Here is a 21,665-nt window from a genome sequence, read left to right as displayed (position 1 = left end):
GGAAAGGGGAGGAATGGAAAGGAAAGGAGTGGAATGGAAAGGAAAGGAGAGGAATGGAAAGGAAAGGGGAGGAATGGAAAGGAGAGGAAAGGAAAGGAGAGGAATGGAAAGGAGAGGAGAGGAGAGGAATGGAATGGAGAGGAATGGAAAGGAAAGGAGAGGAAGGGAGAGGAATGGAAAGGAAAGGAAAGGGGAGGAATGGAAAGGAAAGGAGAGGAATGGAAAGGAAAGGGGAGGAATGGAAAGGAAAGGGGAGGAATGGAAAGGAAAGGGGAGGAATGGAAAGGAAAGGGGAGGAATGGAAAGGAGAGGAATGGAAAGGAAAGGGGAGGAATGGAAAGGAGAGGAAAGGAGAGGAATGGAAAGGAAAGGGGAGGAATGGAATGGAATGGAAAGGAAATGAGAGGAATGGAATGGAATGGAAAGGAAAGGAAAGGAGAGGAATGGAAAGGAGAGGAATGGAATGGAAAAGGAAGAAGAATGGAGAGGAAAGGAACTGAGCTGAGAAGCCTTCAGATGGGGAAGCAGACCTGTGTCTCTGTCTCTCACAGTGAGCTGTGAATGTGAAGTGATTTGGTGGGTTAGGGAGGTAGAACACAGTGTCTCTGGGAGCTCTCTGTACTCACCTTAGGATCCACCCCCAGGGTGTGATTAATTGGTGGACAAAATACTAAGTGGTTTCTTACTCTCGCCTCTACTGAAGCAGGCCAGGACCACTGGCTTTGATGTGCTTTTACCCAACACACACACACACACACACACACACACACACACACACACACACACACACACACACACACACACACACACACACACACACACACACACACACACACACAGCATGGCTGCCAGCCTATGGGCGTTAGTATGAGGCTGTCCAGAGATGAAAGAGACCTGCTATCTGTTGATTGGCTGTTCAGCTTAACAGGCCCTGCCACGGACCAGAAGGCTGGAAGAGGCCACTTCATATAAAGTATGTCATTAGCATGTTACATGTCTGTTAACCTGTTTTTGTCTGTGCAGTGAGGCAGCAAGATCAGTGGGGCTCGACACTTGCAGCTTTGTGAGGTTTAATGAGGTTTCACCAGAGAGGAACTGTCCATAGTGCTGAAATACTGACCGGCAGCTAGTGTCTGTCTGTATGGAGTCAGATGCACTTTCACTTTTCTTCATCTAAATGGCCTTCATTCCCTAATTAGTTAGTTTCTTTAATTAAAGATTAAAATTGCACCACTGATTTTGTTTTTTTATATTTCTTTTTTTTACAAAGAACAGCTCCACACTCAGGTCGGCACGACCTACCCCAGTCCCACCCTCACATTCCATCCCGGGAAAACAATTATGAATAATAATACAAGTAAATACATAAAATAAAATACTATTAATATAAGGTGCATAGGCCTACATGTGTCATGGTTTGAAAACAATGAATGTTAACATATTATAAATGAGACAGTGAATATATATATACAACATATACAGTGCATTCCGGAAGTATTCAGACCCCTTGATCCCACATTACTCTTTTTATAGCGCTTTCACTCCAATCCTCGGTAAGTTCTGTTTTCAATTCAATTTCCCACTTCTCCCTGTGTTGGAGGCGCACATAAGAGACGACTAAAAGTATGAGATTAACCCCTTCCGGCTTGGTAGAATTTTAAGCAGTTTGTCCCAATTTAGTGTAATACTTTTGACAAGGACCTATGTTGATCTGCAGTGCTGTCCCTTTTCAGAGACTGCATGGCCTGGTCATGGCACATCCTCAAGGCTCCTCTAGAGCTCCGTTAGACTTCCTTTCTCCTCTTCTGGCTTTGTCGGGTGTATTGGTGTTGATACAATACAGTCTTCTTTACAGGATTTATGCTTACCTTGATAATCTTCTCGTGCACCTTGGACAATGATATAACATTCCATTTATTCCACTATTTTATACAATTTATTCCATTTCCTTTCAGACAGTAAATGTCATGGCACTTGTGCTTCTACAGGTAATGTTAGCAGTGAGCATTAAGATAAATGAAGCTGGGTGGTTCTTCTGGGATTTAATACATTTCATGTTCCCCCTGATTTATTATGTGGAGAGAATGTGATGAAAACTACTGCTGTTCTTCCTGTCCCTCTCTCCATCTCACCTCCCACCCCCTCTAGCACTCTTTTTCTCACTTTCTCCTCCCTGGTAATTAGACTCCCTCTTTCCTCCCTCTCTCCCCTCTCATTTCTCTCTTTTCTTTCCTTCTCTCCTCCCCCTTTCCTCCCTCTCTCCCCTCTCATTTCTCTCTTCTCTTTCCTTCTCTCCTCCCCCTTTCCTCCCTCTCTCCCCTCTCATTTCTCTCTTCTCTTTCCTTCTCTCCTCCCCCTTTCCTCCCTCTCTCCCCCTCTCATTTCTCTCTTCTCTTTCCTTCTCTCCTCCCCCTTTCCTCCCTCTCTCCCCTCTCATTTCTCTCTTCTCTTTCCTTCTCTCCTCCCTCTTTCCTCCCTCTCCCCTCTCATTTCTCTCTTCTTTCCTTCTCTCCTCCCCCTTTCCTCCCTCTCTCCCCTCTCATTTCTCTCTTTTCTTTCCTTCTCTCCTCCCCCTTTCCTCCCTCTCTCCCCTCTCATTTCTCTATTTTCCCTCTCTCCTCCTTCTCTTTTCTCTGTAGGTTGATTTGTTGGTACTCAGGACATCTCTCCTCTCTGCCTCAGAGACAACCTTCCTGTTCTGTTCCTGTTCAATAAATCACACAGGTCTTTCTAGCCCTCACAAAGGATCTACTGATTTGATATAATGACCTGTTTGATAAAATAAATTGGTGCAACTGAATCAGCTGGAGGAGAGGTGGATGGGGAGGACAGGTGGACGAGAATTTCATGTGTGTGTGCGTTGTAGCAAAGGAGGTGGAAACTCCCATACATGGACGGACATCTGTTTTCTCATGATGAACAGGGGCGGGCCAGGTGTTCATGATGCTGGGTCATGGGTCAGGGAGCAGAGTAATGTGATGCCCTATTGACTGGAAATAGATCTGCCATAGATCACACCTGACTGAGCGGTGGAGTTGATCATTCTGGACCATCTATATGTCCACGTGATAGCATGGAGGAGAGTATACTGTATCTGTGTAGACTGGATCACGTGTTCTACAGAGAGTTGTCCTTTTGTGTTGTTCCTGTGTTTGTTTACCCCGGTGTGATCATCATCACATGCTGTATGTTCATCTGTAATCCAGTCACACAACCTCGCTGGGCTCTGCTGTTTCCCAGTGCTGGGCTCTGCTGTTTCCCAGTGCTGGGCTCTGCTGTTTCCCAGTGCTGGGCTCTGCTGTTTCCCAGTGCTGGGCTCTGCTGTTTCCCAGTGCTGGGCTCTGCTGTTTCCCAGTGCTGGGTTTATGCACAAAGCTCTGTTTTCATCAACATTCCACTACCGTCCCCACACTCCGGTCCAGTGCACATTGTTGCTCCAGCCCTGCACAAACCCGTCTGATTCCACCACTCAACTCATAATCTAGCCCTTTGATCATGCATGCTTGTGCAGGGTTGGAACAAAACTGTGTTGAGACACTCTCAACTCCAACAGAGTTGCAGTCTAAGCCAAGAGGACCATGTTTCTGGATGATGTAGCGATGATCAGCAAGGAGGCGAGAGAAGGTTTGGCTGCAGCAGGCAGGAAGCAGGAGGTGGGTTGTGGCTTGTCTTAAAGGGGAAACCAGTGTGTAACTGGGCTCTCAGATATGTGCTCTGTTCACAGTAGCATCATGGCCTAGTTTACACACATTCATCAAAGCTGCTGTTTAAAAGACTGTTTCCTTTCTGGTGTTACATGGCTAGTACACTGGGACTAAACCTTTTATAGGTGTTTTGGTGTGTGTATGACGTTGACCGTCCTGCTGATTAGAGTATAGATCATGACAGCTACAAAAGGGGGTTTAATTTGTGGGTTTTGCCTTGTGCATTTACTCACACAAGGCTGTTCTGCCAGTTATGCAAATGAGTGAATTAATTTACATTATGTTGGAATGAGGAAGTGGTTCTAGTCCTCAGAGCATCAGAGCAGCTGTGGTGTCCCACTATTCACACTACTACACAGCTTGGACTGGGCTGAGTGGGAGCCTGACCTTTGTAGTTTTGTCAGGTCTCGAGGAGGGAGAGAAGAGCCCTGGGTTTACTCCCTCAGATTACTGGAGTGGCTGTGTTAGATCACACTCCTGCAGAGTAGATTACTGTACGTGTCAGAGAGACAGAGAGCAGCTTAAGTAGTTTACACACTATCAGGCTGACCTGATCCGTTCTGGTCTAGTCCTGAGGTGTGTCCAAAATGACACCCTATTCCCTATGTAGTGCAGTATAAAAGGAATAGGGTGCCATTTGGGATACAACCCTGGTCTTGTCCTGTTATGCTGTTCTGTTATCACTGTGACTTGGTGTAGGCACACAGGGTGCAGACACAATCATCGACCAATCTGTGAGGCTGATCTTTGAGCGATTGGTCTAATTCTTTTCCAGACGGTTTGCTGCTGCATGGCTGCTGTGCTCATTCTCTGCTGCAAAGAACTGAAAGTCCACCAGCTTTTCTTTTTATTTAGGATGACATGGAAACCGAAACGACACACTAGCATGTGCTGTCTGTGTACTCTGATGTAGGATACAGCAGTTTAGCCCGGGCCTTCACTATGGATGCCTCTTAGTATGGAGCAGCTGTGTATTTTTGAACATGTTTTGGCATATATATATATTATTCATCTTGATGTAATCCTCTTTCTCCTGTTCTCTTTTCATTCTCACCAACATCTGAAAATAGGAAATCACTTCTAATATTTTTTTTTGCCTGATTTACTGTCCATTGTTTAGACTGGAAACTTACTGAAGATTACATCACTAGTCCAACCTACTGCTGTCACCATGGTGACCAAGAATCTCTCTCTCTCCCCCATTCTCTGGTTCGTCATCCTGTCAAGATGCAGTCAGGAGAAAGGAACTAATCACTGATCAGGATGTTAAGTGTAACAGAGATGAATGGTCAGGAGGTTAACACACAGAAAGAGAGGGGAGAAGGAGAGGGGGAGAGGTTGTAGTGAGAAGAAGTGAGCGGTACTGTAGAGTTAAATTGAAATGGGTATAATTTCTGTTACTGTATTAAGACTGAGCCTATATCTATATGTAGCCTGTTACTTCTAGTAATCCTTAAAACTGTTTCTTAGATGGTGGAGGAGGTACATTGTTATTATCAGGATAAAGGTAAAACCCAGATGCAGACCGTGTTGAAGTAACAATATTTATTACAGCAACAGGAGCAAAGTTACAGGACAGTAATCCAGAGGGGGGCAAAGTTATAGGACGGTAATCCAGAGGGGGCAAAGTTACAGGACAGTAATCCAGAGGGGGGCAAAGTTACAGGACGGTAATCCAGAGGGGGGCAAAGTTACAGGACGGTAATCCAGAAGGGGGCAAAGTTACAGGACGGTAATCCAGAGGGGGGAAAAATTACAGGACGGTAATCCAGAGGGGGGAAAATTACAGGACGGTAATCCAGAGGGGGCAAAGTTACAGGACGGTAATCCAGAGGGGGCAAAGTTACAGGACGGTAATCCAGAGGGGGCAAAGTTACAGGACGGTAATCCAGAGGGGGGAAAAATTACAGGACGGTAATCCAGAGGGGGGCAAAGTTACAGGACGGTAATCCAGAGGGGGGCAAAGTTACAGGACGGTAATCCAGAGGGGGGCAAAGTTACAGGACGGTAATCCAGAAGGGGGCAAAATTACAGGACGGTAATCCGGAGGGGGGCAAAGGTACAGGACGGCAGGCTCAGGGGCAGGGGCAGGGTCAGGGTCAGGGGCAGGGTCAGGGGCAGGGTCAGGGTCAGGGGCAGGGTCAGGCTCAGGGTCAGGCTCAGGGTCCTGGTAAGGGGCAGGGGCAGGGTCAGGGGCAGGCAGGGTCAGGGGCAGACAGGGTCAGGGGCAGACAGGGGCAGGCAGGCTCAGGGGCAGGCTCAGGCAGGCTCAGGGTCAGGGGCACGCAGGGTCAGGGTCAGGGGCACGCAGGGTCAGGGTCAGGGGCACGCAGGGTCAGGGACAGGCAGGCTCAGTGTCAGGGGCAGGCAGGCTCAGGGTCAGAGACAGGCAGGCTCAGGGTCAGAGACAGGCAGGCTCAGGGTCAGAGACAGGCAGGCAGGCTCAGGGGCAGGCTCAGGGGCAGGCAGGCTCAGGGGCAGGCAGGCTCAGGGTCAGAGGCAGGCAGGCTCAGTGTCAGGGGCAGGCAGGCTCAGTGTCAGGGGCAGGCAGGCTCAGTGTCAGGGGCAGGCAGGCTCAGTGTCAGGGGCAGGCAGGCTCAGTGTCAGGGGCAGGCAGGCTCAGTGTCAGGGGCAGGCAGGCTCAGTGTCAGGGGCAGGCAGGCTCAGGGTCAGGGGCAGGCAGGCTCAGGGGCAGGCAGGCAGGCTCAGGGGCAGGGGCAGGCAGGCTCAGGGTCAGAGGCAGGCAGGCTCAGGGTCAGAGGCAGGCAGGCTCAGGGGCAGGCAGGCTCAGGGGCAGGGGCAGGCAGGCTCAGGGTCAGAGGCAGGCAGGCTCAGGGGCAGGCAGGCTCAGGGTCAGGGCCAGGCAGGCTCAGGGGCACACAGGGTCAGGGGCTCACAGGGCCAGGGGCAGGCAGGCTCAGGGGCAGGCAGGCTCAGGGGAAGGCTCAAGGTCAGGGGCAGGCAGGCTCAGGGTCAGGGCCAGGCAGGCTCAGGGGCACGCAAGGTCAGAGGCAGGCAGGGTCAGGGTCAGGGGCAGGCAGGCTCAGGGTCAGGCAGGCTCAGGGTCAGGAGCAGGCAGGCTCAGGGTCAGGCAGGCTCAGGGTCAGGGGCAGGCAGGCTCAGGGGCATGCAGGGTCAGGGGCAGGGGCAGGCAGGCTCAGGGTCAGAGGCAGGCAGGCTCAGGGACAGGCAGGCTCCGGGGCAGGCAGGCTCCGGGGCAGGCAGGCTCCGGGGCAGGCAGGCTCCGGGGCAGGCAGGCTCAGGGTCAGGCAGGCTCAGGGTCAGGCAGAGTGGTCAGGGTCAGGGGCAGGCAGGCTCAGGGTCAGGCAGAGTGGTCAGGGTCAGGGGCAGGCAGGCTCAGGGGCAGGCAGAGTGGTCAGGCGGACCTGCTCAGGACAGGCAAGGGTCAAAACCAGCAGGGTGAGAAAAGAGAGACTGGGAAAAAGCAGGAGCTGATACAAAAAATGCTGGTAGACTTGACAAACAAGACAAACTGGAAACAGACAAACAGAGAACACCGGTATAAATACATAGGGGATAATGGGGAAGATGGGTGACACCTGGTGGGGGGAGGAGACAATCACAAAGACAGGTGAAACAGATCAGGGTGTGACAGCTATATGTAACCCGACTGCATGTTTCCAATATACATTCTGCTCATTCTTAATGCAGCTACTCACACAGAGACATCTGGCGCCTGGGTGATTGTGGGAGCTAATCAAGAATCTGATTTGAAGATAGGTTTCTAAATTCAGAAAGAGATTGTAAATGAAAGTGTTATTCTGCTAATAGAAACAATGACACTCTTGTACATACTAAACATTTCAAGTTAAAAAGTAGTTATTCTGTTTTTCATCCAACCAGGAGATCATGATTGATTGAAGATACACCACCACACTGTAAAAACTGACTTTGGAATGCACAAGTTGTTCTTTTCATCTTCAAGGTTTTGTTGATGATTAGACTCCTTGTGTCCTTGTTTTCTCCTCTCTGCTCTCTCCTTTCTGCTGTCCTCTCACTGGCTTCAAGGAGTGCCCCAAATCCTTTTTTGAGGTCCCAAATGGCACCCACAGGGCTCTGGTCAAAAGTTGTGCACTATATAGAGAATAGGGTGCTATTTTGGATACCCCCCTGGAGTTTAGAATGCGGATATTCTTCTGTACTGCTGTACAGGACATTGTGTTTGCTCTCGTTGCCTCTGGCATACCTCAGGCTTACATAATGTGCCTATATTTCTGAATCTGCTGAGTCTTTGATAACCCTCAAGTTCTTCTTACGTATGGTTTAAACAAACTCAAGCTAAATGTACACGTGCTCTTAGTATTGATTATGCAGTAGCATGGTTTAGCCAGTTTTAAGTGGCTGAAGTGGTGTGTATAATGGCTGGTATAATTACTCTAACAGTGACTGGCTGTGTGAGAGAGAGGCTGAAAGCTTCTAAGGCTGCGTTTAGACAGGCATCCCAATTCTGATCTTTTTTCCACACATTGTTCTTTTGACCAATCACGTCAGATCTTTTTCAGAGCTGATCTGATTGGTCAAAATACCAATTAGTGAAAAAAAGATCAGAATTGGGCTGTCTGTGTAAACGCAGCCTAAGTGGCTAATCTATGTCCATGTCAACATCCCAAATGCCACTCTATTCCCTGTTTAGGGCACTACTTTTGACCAGAGCCTTTTGACCAGAGCACAAAATAGGGAATAGGGGGACGCATCTATACCTCTCCTCCTCTCCTCTCTGAGCACAATGTCTGCAGTTTACTAGGATGAGACAACTGTAATTAGTCTGCCGCTTGCTGTCTGTGCATGGAGGGGTGGAGTGAAGCATAGACAGGGGGATGGAGAGGTAGGATAGTGAGATTAGGATCAGCTGGGACTGCAGGGCTCTTTGTTTCTCCTCTGTCTCTATATCATGGCCTACTAGTCTGCCAATACATTTGCAGTAAAAATGTTGAGGTTGTTTGCTCAACCCACAATGTAATGGAGAAGCTAGTTCTTGGTCAGAATCCTAGTTCTCTGGTGTAGATGAGAAAGTAAATAAACATGATTGATCCGGTCCTGTTTTTCCTAATACCTCAGACATTATCCTAACTTCAACTGCACACAGTCTGATCTGAAAATCAATTCCTCTCATTGATAAGGACGTTCTTGTCAAGATGTTACATTCCACATGAATACTTTCCCTGGGCTCTGTACTCGAGTACGAGACAGGTATTACCACACTAAGCTCACTAAGTAATTGATGCCTTTTATAACGGAACAACTACTACTGGATCTGAATTCTACCAAAATAAAAGGAGGGGTAAATAAATGAAAGGAATATTAATTTTAGACAACGCAGAGTAGAGAGGACAATAGAGAGGAGGGGATGGGGAGAGGAGAGGACAATAGAGAGGAGGGGATGGGGAGAGGAGAGGAGAGGACAATAGAGAGGAGGGGATGGGGAGAGGAGAGGACAATAGAGAGGAGGGGATGGGGAGAGGAGAGGACAATAGAGAGGAGGGGATGGGGAGAGGAGAGGACAATAGAGAGGAGGGGATGGGGAGAGGAGAGGAGGGGATGGGGAGAGGAGAGGACAATAGAGAGGAGGGGATGGGGAGAGGAGAGGACAATAGAGAGGAGGGGATGAGGAGACGACAATAGAGAGGAGGGGATGGGGAGAGGAGAGGACAATAGAGAGGAGGGAATGAGGAGAGGACAATAGAGAGGAGGGGATGGGGAGAGGAGAGAACAATAGAGAGGAGGGGATGGGCAGAGGAGAGGACAATAGAGAGGAGGGGATGAGGAGAGGACAATAGAGAGGAGGGGATGGGGAGAGGAGTGGATGGGGAGAGGAGAGGACAATAGAGAGGAGTGGATGGGGAGAGGCGAGGACAATAGAGAGGAGGGATGGGGAGAAGATGAGGAGAGGACAATAGAAAGGAGGATGAGGATGGGGAGAGTAGGGATGGGGAGAGTAGGGATGGGGAGAGGAGGGATGGGGAGAGGAGGGATGTGGAGAGGAGAGGATGAGGAGAGGACAATAGAGTGGAGGGGATGGGGAGAGGAGAGGATGGGGAGAGGAGAGGATTGGGAGAGGAGTGGATGGGGAGAGGAGAGGACAATAGAGAGGAGGGATGTGGGGAGGAGAGGATGAGGAGAGGATGGGGGAGAGGAGGGATGGGGAGAGGAGGGATGGGGAGAGGAGGGGATGGGGAGAGGAGAGGATGGGGAGAGGAGGGATGAGGAGAGAAGAGGACAATAGAGAGGGGGGATGGGGAGAGAAGTTGATGGGGAGGGGAGAGGACAATAGAGAGGAGGGATGTGGAGAGGAGAGGATGAGGAGAGGACAATGGAGAGGAGGGGATGGGGAGAGGAGAGGACAATAGAGAGGAGGGGATGGGGAGAGGAGAGGGCAATAGAGAGGAGGGGATGAGGAGAGGACAATAGAGAGGAGGGGATGGGGAGAGGAGAGAACAATAGAGAGGAGGGGATGGGGAGAGGAGAGGACAATAGAGAGGAGGGGATGGGGAGAGGAGAGGACAATAGAGAGGAGGGGATGGGGAGAGGAGAGGACAATAGAGAGGATTGGATGGGGAGAGGAGAGGACAATAGAGAGGATTGGATGGGGAGAGGAGAGGACAATAGAGAGGAGCGATGGGGAGAGGATGGGGAGAGTAGGGATGGGGAGAGGAGGGATGGGGAGAGAAGGGATGAGGAGAGAAGAGGACAATAGAGAGGAGGGATGGGGAGAGGAGAGGACAATAAAGAGGAGGGATGTGGAGAGGAGAGGATGAGGAGAGGACAATAGAGTGGAGGGGATGGGGAGAGGAGAGGACAATAGAGGAGGGATGGGGAGAGGAGTGGATGGGGAGAGGAGAGGACAATAGAGAGGAGGGTTGTGGTTAGGAGAGGATGGGGGAGAGGAGGGATGGGGAGAGGAGAGGATGGGGAGAGGAGGGATGAGGAGAGGAGAGGACAATAGAGAGGAGGGATGGGGAGAGGATGGAGAGAGGAGGGATGGGGAGAGGAGAGGATGGGGAGAGGAGAGGATGGGGAGAGGAGAGGATGGGGAGAGGACAATAGAGAGGAGGGATGGGGAGAGGAGGGATGGGGAGAGGAGAGGACAATAGAGAGGAGGGATGGAGAGAGGATGGGAAGAGGAGGGATGAGGAGAGGACAATAGAGAGGGGGATGGGGAGAGGAGAGGATGGGGAGAGGAGAGGATGGGGAGAGGACAATAGAGAGGAGGGATGGGGAGAGGAGGGATGGGGAGAGGAGAGGACAATAGAGAGGAGGGATGTGGGGAGGAGAGGATGTGGGGAGGAGAGGATGGGGAGAGGAGAGGATGGGGAGAGGAGAGGATGGGGAGAGGACAATAGAGAGGGATGGGGAGAGGAGAGGACAATAGAGAGGAGGGATGGGGAGAGGATGGGGAGAGGAGAGGATGGATGGATGAGGAGAGAAGAGGATGGACGAGGAGAGGAGAGGAGGGATGGGGAGAGGAGAGGATGGATGAGGAGAGGAAGGCAGAAGAGAGAGAAGAGGAGAGGAGAGAGAAGAGATGAAGGGAGTGAGAAGAGATGAAGGGAGTGAGAGAAGAAGGGAGGAAAGGAGAGGGGAAGCAGAGGAGATGGTGGGGAAGGAATATGAGAGGAAAGGAGAGAGGACCTGTGCAGTATGTTGAACCCAGGTTGCCTGTTCAGTGTACAACAGTGTGAACATGGTCTATATTTAGCAGGAGGTTGTTTCTGTAAACTCTTTATAGGAATCAGTTGTCTGAACAGCTTGGCCATTGAACCACATCAGATTACTCATTACTACCCCCCCCTCTTTCTCTCTCAGCCTCTTTCTCTCTCACCCTCTTTCTCTCTCATCCTCTTTCTCTCTCACCCCCTTTCTCTCTCACCCCCTTTCTCTCTCACCCCCTTTCTCTCTCACCCTCTTTCTCTCTCACCTCTTTCTCTCTCACCCCTTTCTCTCACCCTCTTTCTCTCTTACACTCTTTTTCTCTCACCCTCTTTCTTTCTCACGTTCTTTCACGCTCTCTCTTTTGCTAGATCTGCTATTAGTTCTTTTTTTCTTTATTTTTCTTCTATTTACTTCTGCTACCTGGAGAGTTTCTGACCCTATTTTATGCATGTCTGCCTCCATGCCCACCAATCAAGATGCAGCCTCTGTACAGTGTGTTCTCTGTATTTATCACATGCTACTAGAGTCGGCCAATTCATTTCCTGTTGAGCTTCAAGAATATAAATATTGATTGTTGGGTGATCGGTACAGTATGCCCCTTCCCCTCCACTTTTCAACCAACATTGGATTTTACATTACAACTCCAATACCCTCACAGTCTCTTAGAGGAAAAAGCCTCCCGTCTCTTACTGAACTAGCAATCATGCCTGTTAATCTCATACCCCCTCTCTCTTGTCCCTTCCCATTCCTCCTCTCCCCTCCCTCTCCTCTCCAGCTGGTGGGGGGCGAGTTTGACCTGGAACAGAACTTCATCATAGCGGCAGCGGAGAGCCTGGGCTGTGTAGTAGAGCTGTTGGAGCACTGTGATGTGACCTGCCAGGCTGAGGTGTGGTCCATGTTCACAGCCATCCTCAGGAAGAGTGTCCGCAACCTCCAGACCAGCACTGAGGTGGGCCTCATAGAGCTGCTGCTGCTGAAGATGAGCTCTGTTGACGACATGATCGCAGGTAAAGGAACATACGCAAGCAGGCACACACACACACACACACACACACACAAACACACACACACACACACACACACACACACACACACACACACACACACACACACACACACACACAGAGAATACATAGTCCATAGAGCTTGTTCCATGGCCAGCTGCCTGCAGTACAGTAAAGTTCCCACTGCAGAGTTCTGGGTGGATGGATGTGGATTAAGTTAATATTTTAAGCATATTGAAATTCCTATGGCTTAAAGGAGAGGAAAGATTGAAAAGAGAAAATGTCATTAGTCACAGTGTGTTTTATAATGAGACTGAGTGGCAGTTTAGAGGATTTTTTTTCAGAGGGTAAGCTAATAGCATGGAATTTTCTTTTTAATTATGTTGTGAATATGAGGGCATGTTTATATTGTGGATTTTTTACAGTAAATAATGAAACCCTATCTACCGGTGAAGTACCAACTCAACACTGTGTGTGTGTGTGTGTGTGTGTGTGTGTGTGTGTGTGTGTGTGTGTGTGTGTGTCTGTAGACCTGCTGGTGGATATGTTAGGAGTGCTGGCCAGCTACAGCATCACAGTGAAGGAGCTCAAATTGCTGTTCAGTATGCTGAGGGGAGACCGAGAACTCTGGGTAAGTTGTAGGAGTAGAGGACTCTGGGTAAGTTGTAGGAGTAGAGAACTCTGGGTAAGTTGTAGGAGTAGAGGACTCTGGGTAAGTTGTAGGAGTAGAGAACTCTGGGTAAGTCATGGGAGGAGAAGGAGAGGTTACAAGTTGGGGTTTAGATTCACCTGTTGTATTTGATGAACATGGCTCATATATTCTCAATCTCTTCCTTACATCTCCTCTCTGTCTCTTCCCTCGTCTATTCCCTCGTCTCGTCTCTCTTCCCTTTGTCCCTTCATGTCTCTTCCCTCGTCTCTTCCCTCGTCTCTTCTCTATTCCTTTTGTCCCTTCATGTCTCCTCTCTGTCCCTTCCCTGGTCTCTTCCCTCGTCTCGTCTCTCTTCCCTTTGTCCCTTCATATCTCCTCTCTGTCTCTTCCCTCATCTATTCCCTCATCTCTTCCCTCGTCTCTTCTCTCAACTTTTCTCTCTTCCCTTTATGTCCCTTCATGTCTCCTCTCTTTCTCTTCCCTCGTCTCTTCTCTCTTCCCTTTGTCCCTTCATATCTCCTCTCTGTCTCTTCCATCATCTCTTCTCTCTTCCCTTTGTCCCTTCATGTCTCCTCTCTTTCTATTCCCTCATCTCTCCTCTCTTCCCTTTGTCCCTTCATATCTCCTCTCTGAGTCTTCCCTCATCTATTCCCTCGTCTCTTCCCTTGCCTCTTCTCTCTTCCCTTTGTCCCTTCATGTCTCCTCTCTGTCTCTTCCCTCATCTATTCCCTCATCTCTTCCCTCATCTCTTCTCTCATCTCTTCTCTCTTCCCTTTGTCCCTTCATGTCTCCTCTCTTTCTCTTCCCTCGTCTCGTCTCTCTTCCCTTTGTCCCTTATTGTCTCCTCTCTGTCTCTTCCCTCATCTCTTCCCTCGTCTCTTCTCCCTTCCCTTTGTCCCTTCATATCTCCTCTCTCTCTTCCCTCATCTATTCCCTTGTCTCTTCCCTTGCCTCTTCTCTCTTCCCTTTGTCCCTTCATGTCTCCTCTCTCTCTTCCCTCATCTATTCCCTCATCTCTTCCCTCGTCTCTTCTCTCTTCCCTTTGTCCCTTCATGTCTCCTCTCTCTCTCTTCCCTCATCTATTCCCTCGTCTCTTCCCTCGTCTCTTCTCTTCCCTTTGTCCCTTCATATCTCCTCTCTGTCTCTTCCCTCATCTATTCCCTCGTCTCTTCCCTCGTCTCTTCTCTCTTCCCTTTGTCCCTTCATATCTCCTCTCTGTCTCTTCCCTCATCTATTCCCTCGTCTCTTCCCTCATCTCTTCTCTCTTCCCTTTGACCCTTCTCTTTCTCTTCCCTCGTCTCGTCTCTCTTCCCTTTGTCCCTTCATGTCTCCTCTCTCTCTTCCCTCGTCTCTTCCCTCGTCTCTTCTCTCTTCCCCTTGTCCCTTCATGTCTCCCCTCTGTCTCCTCCCTCCATCTCTTTGCTCTCTTCTCCCTCCATCTTTCCTCCTCCTCTCCTCCTTTTATCTCATCTCTCTCCCCTCCCTTCTCCTCCCTCTATCTCTTCTCGCTCTCTTGTCTCCATCTCATTCCTCTCTCCTACAACCATCTCTCCTCTTCAGCCGAGGCATGCAGTGAAGCTGCTGTCTGTACTGAACCAGATGCCTCAGAGACACGGTCCAGACACTTTCTTCAACTTCCCCGGACGCAGTGCTGCGGTAAGACTTTATTTACACTCTGGACTGGGCTGGTAAAAAGGACATTCCCACTTATTATGTTTTGTTTGTGTGAAAAGCTGAGAATAGTTATACTTACACTGTAGTTATCTGTCACTGTTCTATAATATGTTGAATATTTGTTACATTATTCGGTTTAGAGATGACTCTTCCTCCTTCCTCTATGATAAGTATCTCTCTCTCTCTCCCCTTCTCTCTCCCTCTCTCTCTCTCTTTCCTTTCTCACTCCAGGCCATAGCGCTGCCTCCCATTGCTAAGTGGCCTTACCAGAACGGCTTCACTCTCAACACCTGGTTCAGAATGGACCCTCTAAACAACATCAACGTAGACAAAGACAAACCATATCTCTACTGGTGAGTAGAACATATAAACCATATCTCTACTGGTGAGTAGAACATATAAACCATATCTCTACTGGTGAGTAGAGTAGAATAAATAAACCATATTTCTACTGGTGAGTAGAACATATACACCATATCTCTACTGGTGATTAGAGTAGAACATATAAACCATATCTCTACTGGTGAGTAGAACATATAAACCATATATCTACTGGTGAGTAGAACATATAAACCATATCTCTACTGGTGAGTAGAACATATAAACCATATCTCTACTGGTGAGTAGAACATATAAACCGTATCTCTACTGGTGAGTAGAACATATAAACCATATCTCTACTGGTGAGTAGAACATATAAACCATATCTCTACTGGTGAGTAGAACATATAAACCATATCTCTACTGGTGAGTAGAACATATCAACCGTATCTCTACTGGTGAGTAGAACATATCAACCGTATCTCTACTGGTGAGTAGAACATATAAACTGTATCTCTACTGGTTAGTAGAACATATAAACCGTATCTCTACTGGTGAGTAGAACATATAAACCATATCTCTACTGGTGAGTAGAACATATATACCGTATCTCTACTGGTGAGTAGAACATATAAACCATATCTCTACTGGTGAGTAGAACATATAAACCATATCTCTACTGGTGAGTAGAACATATAAACCATATCTCTACTGGTGAGTAGAACATATAAACCATATTTCCACTGGTGAGCTTATAAACCATGTCTTTACTGATTAATACACATGAAGCACTGGTACATAAACACAATTGCAGATGATCAGTATCATTCGCAAAGCCAACCTGGTTGAAACCTCTGAGATCTAAGCTGTTGTCCTTTTAACCAGCACCCAAACAGTCCCCCCACCTGGTGTACTGACCCACTGGACAAAAACAGGTTCAATTAACATTGTTTTCAAATAATCAAATAAAAAGATATGTGATGACGTTTCCAATCAGTTTTTGTCAGGTTGTGCACAACTGGTATAGCAGTCAGGTGCAGGAGAGCAGAGAGTTGTGATATACTGGTATAGAAGTCAGGTGCAGGAGAGCAGAGAGTTGTGATCTACTGGTATAGAAGTCAGGTGCAGGAGAGCAGAGAGTTGTGATCTACTGGTATAGAGGTCAGGTGCAGGAGATCAGAGAGTTGTGATCTACTGGTATAGAAGTCAGGTGCAGGAGAGCAGAGAGTTGTGATCTACTGGTATAGAAGTCAGGTGCAGGAGAGCAGAGAGTTGTGATCTACTGGTATAGAAGTCAGGTGCAGGAGAGCAGAGTTGTGATCTACTGGTATAGAAGTCAGGTGCAGGAGAGCAGAGAGTTGTGATCTACTGGTATAGAAGTCAGGTGCAGGAGAGCAGAGAATTGTGATCTACTGGTATAGAAGTCAGGTGCAGGAGAGCAGAGAGTTGTGATCTACTGGTATAGAAGTCAGGTGCAGGAGAGCAGAGAGTTGTGATATACTGGTATAGAAGTCAGGTGCAGGAGAGCAGAGAGTTGTGATCTACTGGTATAGAGGTCAGGTGCAGGAGAGCAGAGAGTTGTGATCTACTGGTATAGAAGTCAGGTGCAGGAGAGCAGAGAGTTGTGATCAGGGGCACACTTTATTTGGCAGAAGCAAACAACAGACGGACTCAACTGCGTCAAAAAACCTCCAGCCAAAGGCAAATGTGCAAAGACAGTCACAATGATGCAAATGTTTAACAATTAAACACACCACGGGTTAAACACAGTACTCGGGGGAAAACCAGCCTGGCGCGTCACACAAAACACGTAACAAAACAATCCCACACAAAGACATGGGGGGAACAGAGGAATATATATATGCAGTTGATTAGGGAATGTAAACCAGGTGTGCGAGGAAACAAGACAAAACAAATGGAACAATGAAAAGTGGAGCGGCGATGGCTAGAAAACCGGCGATGTCGTCCGCCGAACGCCGCCTGAACAAGGAGAGGAGCCGACAGTGACAGTTTTCTAACGTGGAAAACTGATTGGATTTGCAAAAAATCATCAACATAGGGGAATTTCATATTTTTTCACCCAACTTTCAACCTTTTTTATTTTCATGTTCAAATCAAAACTAGACGTTGAACTGACGTCTGACCTCTGGGGAACCAGTAACTCTAGTGTTTGATGTCTGACCTCTGGGGAACCAGTAACTCTAGTGTTTGATGTCTGACCTCTGGGGAACCAGTAACTCCAGTGTTTGACATCTGACCTGTGGGGAACCAGTAACTCTAGTGTTTGATGTCTGACCTCTGGGGAACCAGTAACTCTAGTGTTTGATGTCTGACCTCTGGGGAACCAGTAACTCCAGTGTTTGACATCTGACCTGTGGGGAACCAGTAACTCTAGTGTTTGATGTCTGACCTCTGGGGAACCAGTAACTCCAGTGTTTGACATCTGACCTGTGGGGAACCAGTAACTCTAGTGTTTGATGTCTGACCTCTGGGGAACCAGTAACTCCAGTGTTTGATGTCTGACCTCTGGGGAACCAGTAACTCCAGTGTTTGACATCTGACCTGTGGGGAACCAGTAACTCTAGTGTTTGATGTCTGACCTCTGGGGAACCAGTAACTCCAGTGTTTGATGTCTGACCTCTGGGGAACCAGTAACTCCAGTGTTTGACATCTGACCTGTGGGGAACCAGTAACTCTAGTGTTTGATGTCTGACCTCTGGGGAACCAGTAACTCCAGTGTTTGATGTCTGACCTCTGGGGAACCAGTAACTCTAGTGTTTGATGTCTGACCTGTGGGGAACCAGTAACTCTAGTGTTTGATGTCTGACCTCTGGGGAACCAGTAACTCTAGTGTTTGATGTCTGACCTCTGGGGAACCAGTAACTCCAGTGTTTGACGTCTGACCTCTGGGGAACCAGTAACTCTAGTGTTTGACGTCTGACCTCTGGGGAACCAGTAACTCCAGTGTTTGACGTCTGACCTCTGGGGAACCAGTAACTCCAGTGTTTGACGTCTGACCTCTGGGGAACCAGTAACTCTAGTGTTTGACGTCTGACCTGTGGGGAACCAGTGACTCTAGTGTTTAATGTCTGACCTCTGGGGAACCAGTAACTCTAGTGTTTGATGTCTGACCTCTGGGCAACCAGTAACTCTAGTGTTTGACATCTGACCTGTGGGGAACCAGTAACTCTAGTGTTTGATGTCTGACCTCTGGGGAACCAGTAACTCTAGTGTTTGATGTCTGACCTCTGGGGAACCAGTAACTCTAGTGTTTGATGTCTGACCTCTGGGGAACCAGTAACTCTAGTGTTTGACGTCTGACCTCTGGGGAACCAGTAACTCTAGTGTTTGACATCTGACCTGTGGGGAACCAGTAACTCTAGTGTTTGATGTCTGACCCTTGGGGAACCAGTAACTCTAGTGTTTGATGTCTGACCTCTGGGGAACCAGTAACTCTAGTGTTTGATGTCTGACCTCTGGGGAACCAGTAACTCTAGTGTTTGATGTCTGACCTGTGGGGAACCAGTAACTCTAGTGTTTGACGTCTGACCTGTGGGGAACCAGTAACTCTAGTGTTTGATGTCTGACCTCTGGGGAACCAGTAACTCTAGTGTTTGATGTCTGACCTCTGGGGAACCAGTAACTCTAGTGTTTGATGTCTGACCTGTGGGGAACCAGTAACTCTAGTGTTTGATGTCTGACCTGTGGGGAACCAGTAACTCTAGTGTTTGATGTCTGACCTCTGGGGAACCAGTAACTCTAGTGTTTGATGTCTGACCTCTGGGGAACCAGTAACTCTAGTGTTTGACGTCTGACCTGTGGGGAACCAGTAACTCTAGTGTTTGATGTCTGACCTGTGGGGAACCAGTAACTCTAGTGTTTGACGTCTGACCTCTGGGCAACCAGTAACTCTAGTGTTTGACATCTGACCTGTGGGGAACCAGTAACTCTAGTGTTTGATGTCTGACCTCTGGGGAACCAGTAACTCTAGTGTTTGATGTCTGACCTCTGGGGAACCAGTAACTCTAGTGTTTGATGTCTGACCTGTGGGGAACCAGTAACTCTAGTGTTTGACGTCTGACCTCTGGGCAACCAGTAACTCTAGTGTTTGACATCTGACCTGTGGGGAACCAGTAACTCTAGTGTTTGATGTCTGACCCTTGGGGAACCAGTAACTCTAGTGTTTGATGTCTGACCTCTGGGGAACCAGTAACTCTAGTGTTTGATGTCTGACCTCTGGGGAACCAGTAACTCTAGTGTTTGATGTCTGACCTGTGGGGAACCAGTAACTCTAGTGTTTGACGTCTGACCTGTGGGGAACCAGTAACTCTAGTGTTTGATGTCTGACCTCTGGGGAACCAGTAACTCTAGTGTTTGATGTCTGACCTCTGGGGAACCAGTAACTCTAGTGTTTGATGTCTGACCTGTGGGGAACCAGTAACTCTAGTGTTTGATGTCTGACCTGTGGGGAACCAGTAACTCTAGTGTTTGATGTCTGACCTCTGGGGAACCAGTAACTCTAGTGTTTGATGTCTGACCTCTGGGGAACCAGTAACTCTAGTGTTTGACGTCTGACCTGTGGGGAACCAGTAACTCTAGTGTTTGATGTCTGACCTGTGGGGAACCAGTAACTCTAGTGTTTGACGTCTGACCTGTGGCGTACCAGTAACTCTAATGTGTGACCTCTGACCTTCCTTCTAAATCTGTAAGCAGATTGTTTTTCATTTCATTCACTTTTCAAGGTTTCAAGTTCATAATCAGCTCTATCTGAGGACTCATTCCTCCTGATGATGTAGTGCAGTATAATGTCTTTATGAGGAACGAGCCCCGAGTAGAGTGATTAAAACCAGCCCAGGTCTGAACTGTGGAGACTGGTACAAGCTATTGTGTGTGTGTGTGTGTGTGTGTGTGTGTGTGTGTGTGTGTGTGTGTGTGTGTGTGTGTGTGTGTGTGTGTATGTATACGGTGTATACAGGCGGTGATCAGAAGCTGGCTGTAGAGGGAGGTATAGAGAAAGGGTATATGGGCTGTAAGGGCTGTAAGGGGGAGGTACAACAGTAATGACTATTAATGTAGACTCTAATGTCTGGCCACCACAGCCCATGTCTGGTAGAGGATTGTGGGTAATTAACAAAGAGATCAATAGCCTCAAGAGGAGAGTTTATCTACCACTACTCCAGATAGATAGGGAGAGGAGTCCCTAAAGAGGAGGAGAGGAGGGGAGTAGAGGACTGAGAGGAACATTGGGACGGGAGAGGAGGGAGGAGATGAAAAGGAGAGGAACAGCCTGGGAGAATGAGAGAGGGAGTGGCAGAGAATGAGAGAGGGAGTGGCAGAGAATAAGAGAGGGAGTGGCAGAGAATAAGAGAGGGAGTGGTGGAGAGAGGGTGAGGTAAAGAGAGGGATGACCAGAGTGGAAAGGGAATTAATTAGTCAGTTACTAATTAACAATAGTTACTATCATTGTCCTTCTGGTGTGGATAGTGTTTAGTTGACATAAACCTGATCGATACAAGATAATCATACCTCCAGTGAGAGAAAGGCATTCTTTTTCCTGAGTATCTACAAGGTGAAACAACAAATCGAGAGAGACAATCTGAAATTAGAAATGTAATGTTCGCACCTCGTAATTTTTGATACTGTTTCTTTTGCAGCTTTCGCACCAGTAAAGGAATCGGCTATTCTGCACATTTCGTGGGCAACTGTCTGATCGTGACATCGCTGAAGTCTAAAGGCAAAGGCTTCCAGCACTGTGTCAAATATGACTTTCAACCTCGGAAGGTAAGAGGTGCTTTGGCAGACGTCACTGTGCTTGCCATTTCAAACCGATACCAGAACCCAGGACCTCTGCCTTGCAAACACACGCGGCTGCCCTGCTGAAACGTTCTTAGACACTTGCGCCAACGAAACGCTAGCAGTTCGGCCGTGCAAGTGGAGACTACAAGGGTGGCCAGGTTTCAACTGTTACCCTGGTAGTGATCAGTGATCAATGGTCAGTGTGCTTACACCATCCTACAAGTCACATAGCTGATGATCAGTAGAGGGTTCATGCAGCAGTGTGCAGGTTCCATATGTGATTGATGGTGTGTTGAGGTGCGGCTTATAGAATGGGATCATCAGTCTGCTGCTCTATAGGATTGTGATGATCTTGTCAGAATGTTATGGATGTGGCCTGAGCACCAGCCTGTTGTATCAGTAAAATCCCTTCATTATCTCTGTAGTTATATGTATTAAGCATTTTAGGCTGTGTTTACACAGCCACCCTGTCCAAATCAGATTTTCTCTGTATCCAATATTTTCTTCTGACTGTCCACACTCAATGTGACCCATATCAGATTTGCGCATTCACACTGATGTAGCCTCTGAAGTAGCACATAGAGGCAATGCTAATTTCCTGTTACTGTTCCTTTTAAATGTGTCACACTGCTTTGCTTTATCTTGGCCAGGTCGCAGTTGCAAATGAGAACTTGTTCTCAACTAGCCAACCTGGTTAAATCAAGGTGAAATAAAAAATAGAAAATGTTGGGGTGGTGGTCATGGTTCAGCAAGTCTTGTGCAAAAATAACCCTTCAGAGCAAAATATTATCTGATCTGACTGTCCAGACAGAGGTCGCATATGGAGGATCGTGTTTGTACCAA

At 48.1% G+C, this 21,665-nt stretch overlaps 1 protein-coding gene across 1 annotated transcript in view; it reads left to right on the top strand.

Annotated features, from left to right (window-relative positions):
• LOC135553390 (neurobeachin-like) overlaps window positions 1–21,665 on the top strand; it is a 334,327-nt gene that overhangs the window by 43,665 nt on the left and 268,997 nt on the right. The window contains exons 2-6 of the mRNA XM_064985529.1: window positions 12,151–12,382; window positions 12,910–13,010; window positions 14,592–14,687; window positions 14,937–15,058; window positions 20,681–20,807. Coding sequence (XP_064841601.1) covers window positions 12,151–12,382; window positions 12,910–13,010; window positions 14,592–14,687; window positions 14,937–15,058; window positions 20,681–20,807 — 678 coding nt within the window. The remainder of the gene's footprint in view (window positions 1–12,150; window positions 12,383–12,909; window positions 13,011–14,591; window positions 14,688–14,936; window positions 15,059–20,680; window positions 20,808–21,665) is intronic.

Source organism: Oncorhynchus masou, chromosome 13 (genome assembly GCF_036934945.1).
Source record: "Oncorhynchus masou masou isolate Uvic2021 chromosome 13, UVic_Omas_1.1, whole genome shotgun sequence".
Lineage (NCBI taxonomy): Eukaryota > Metazoa > Chordata > Actinopteri > Salmoniformes > Salmonidae > Oncorhynchus > Oncorhynchus masou.
The sequence above is the reverse complement of the archived record's forward strand: the minus strand, read 5'-3'. Positions and strand labels throughout refer to the sequence as shown.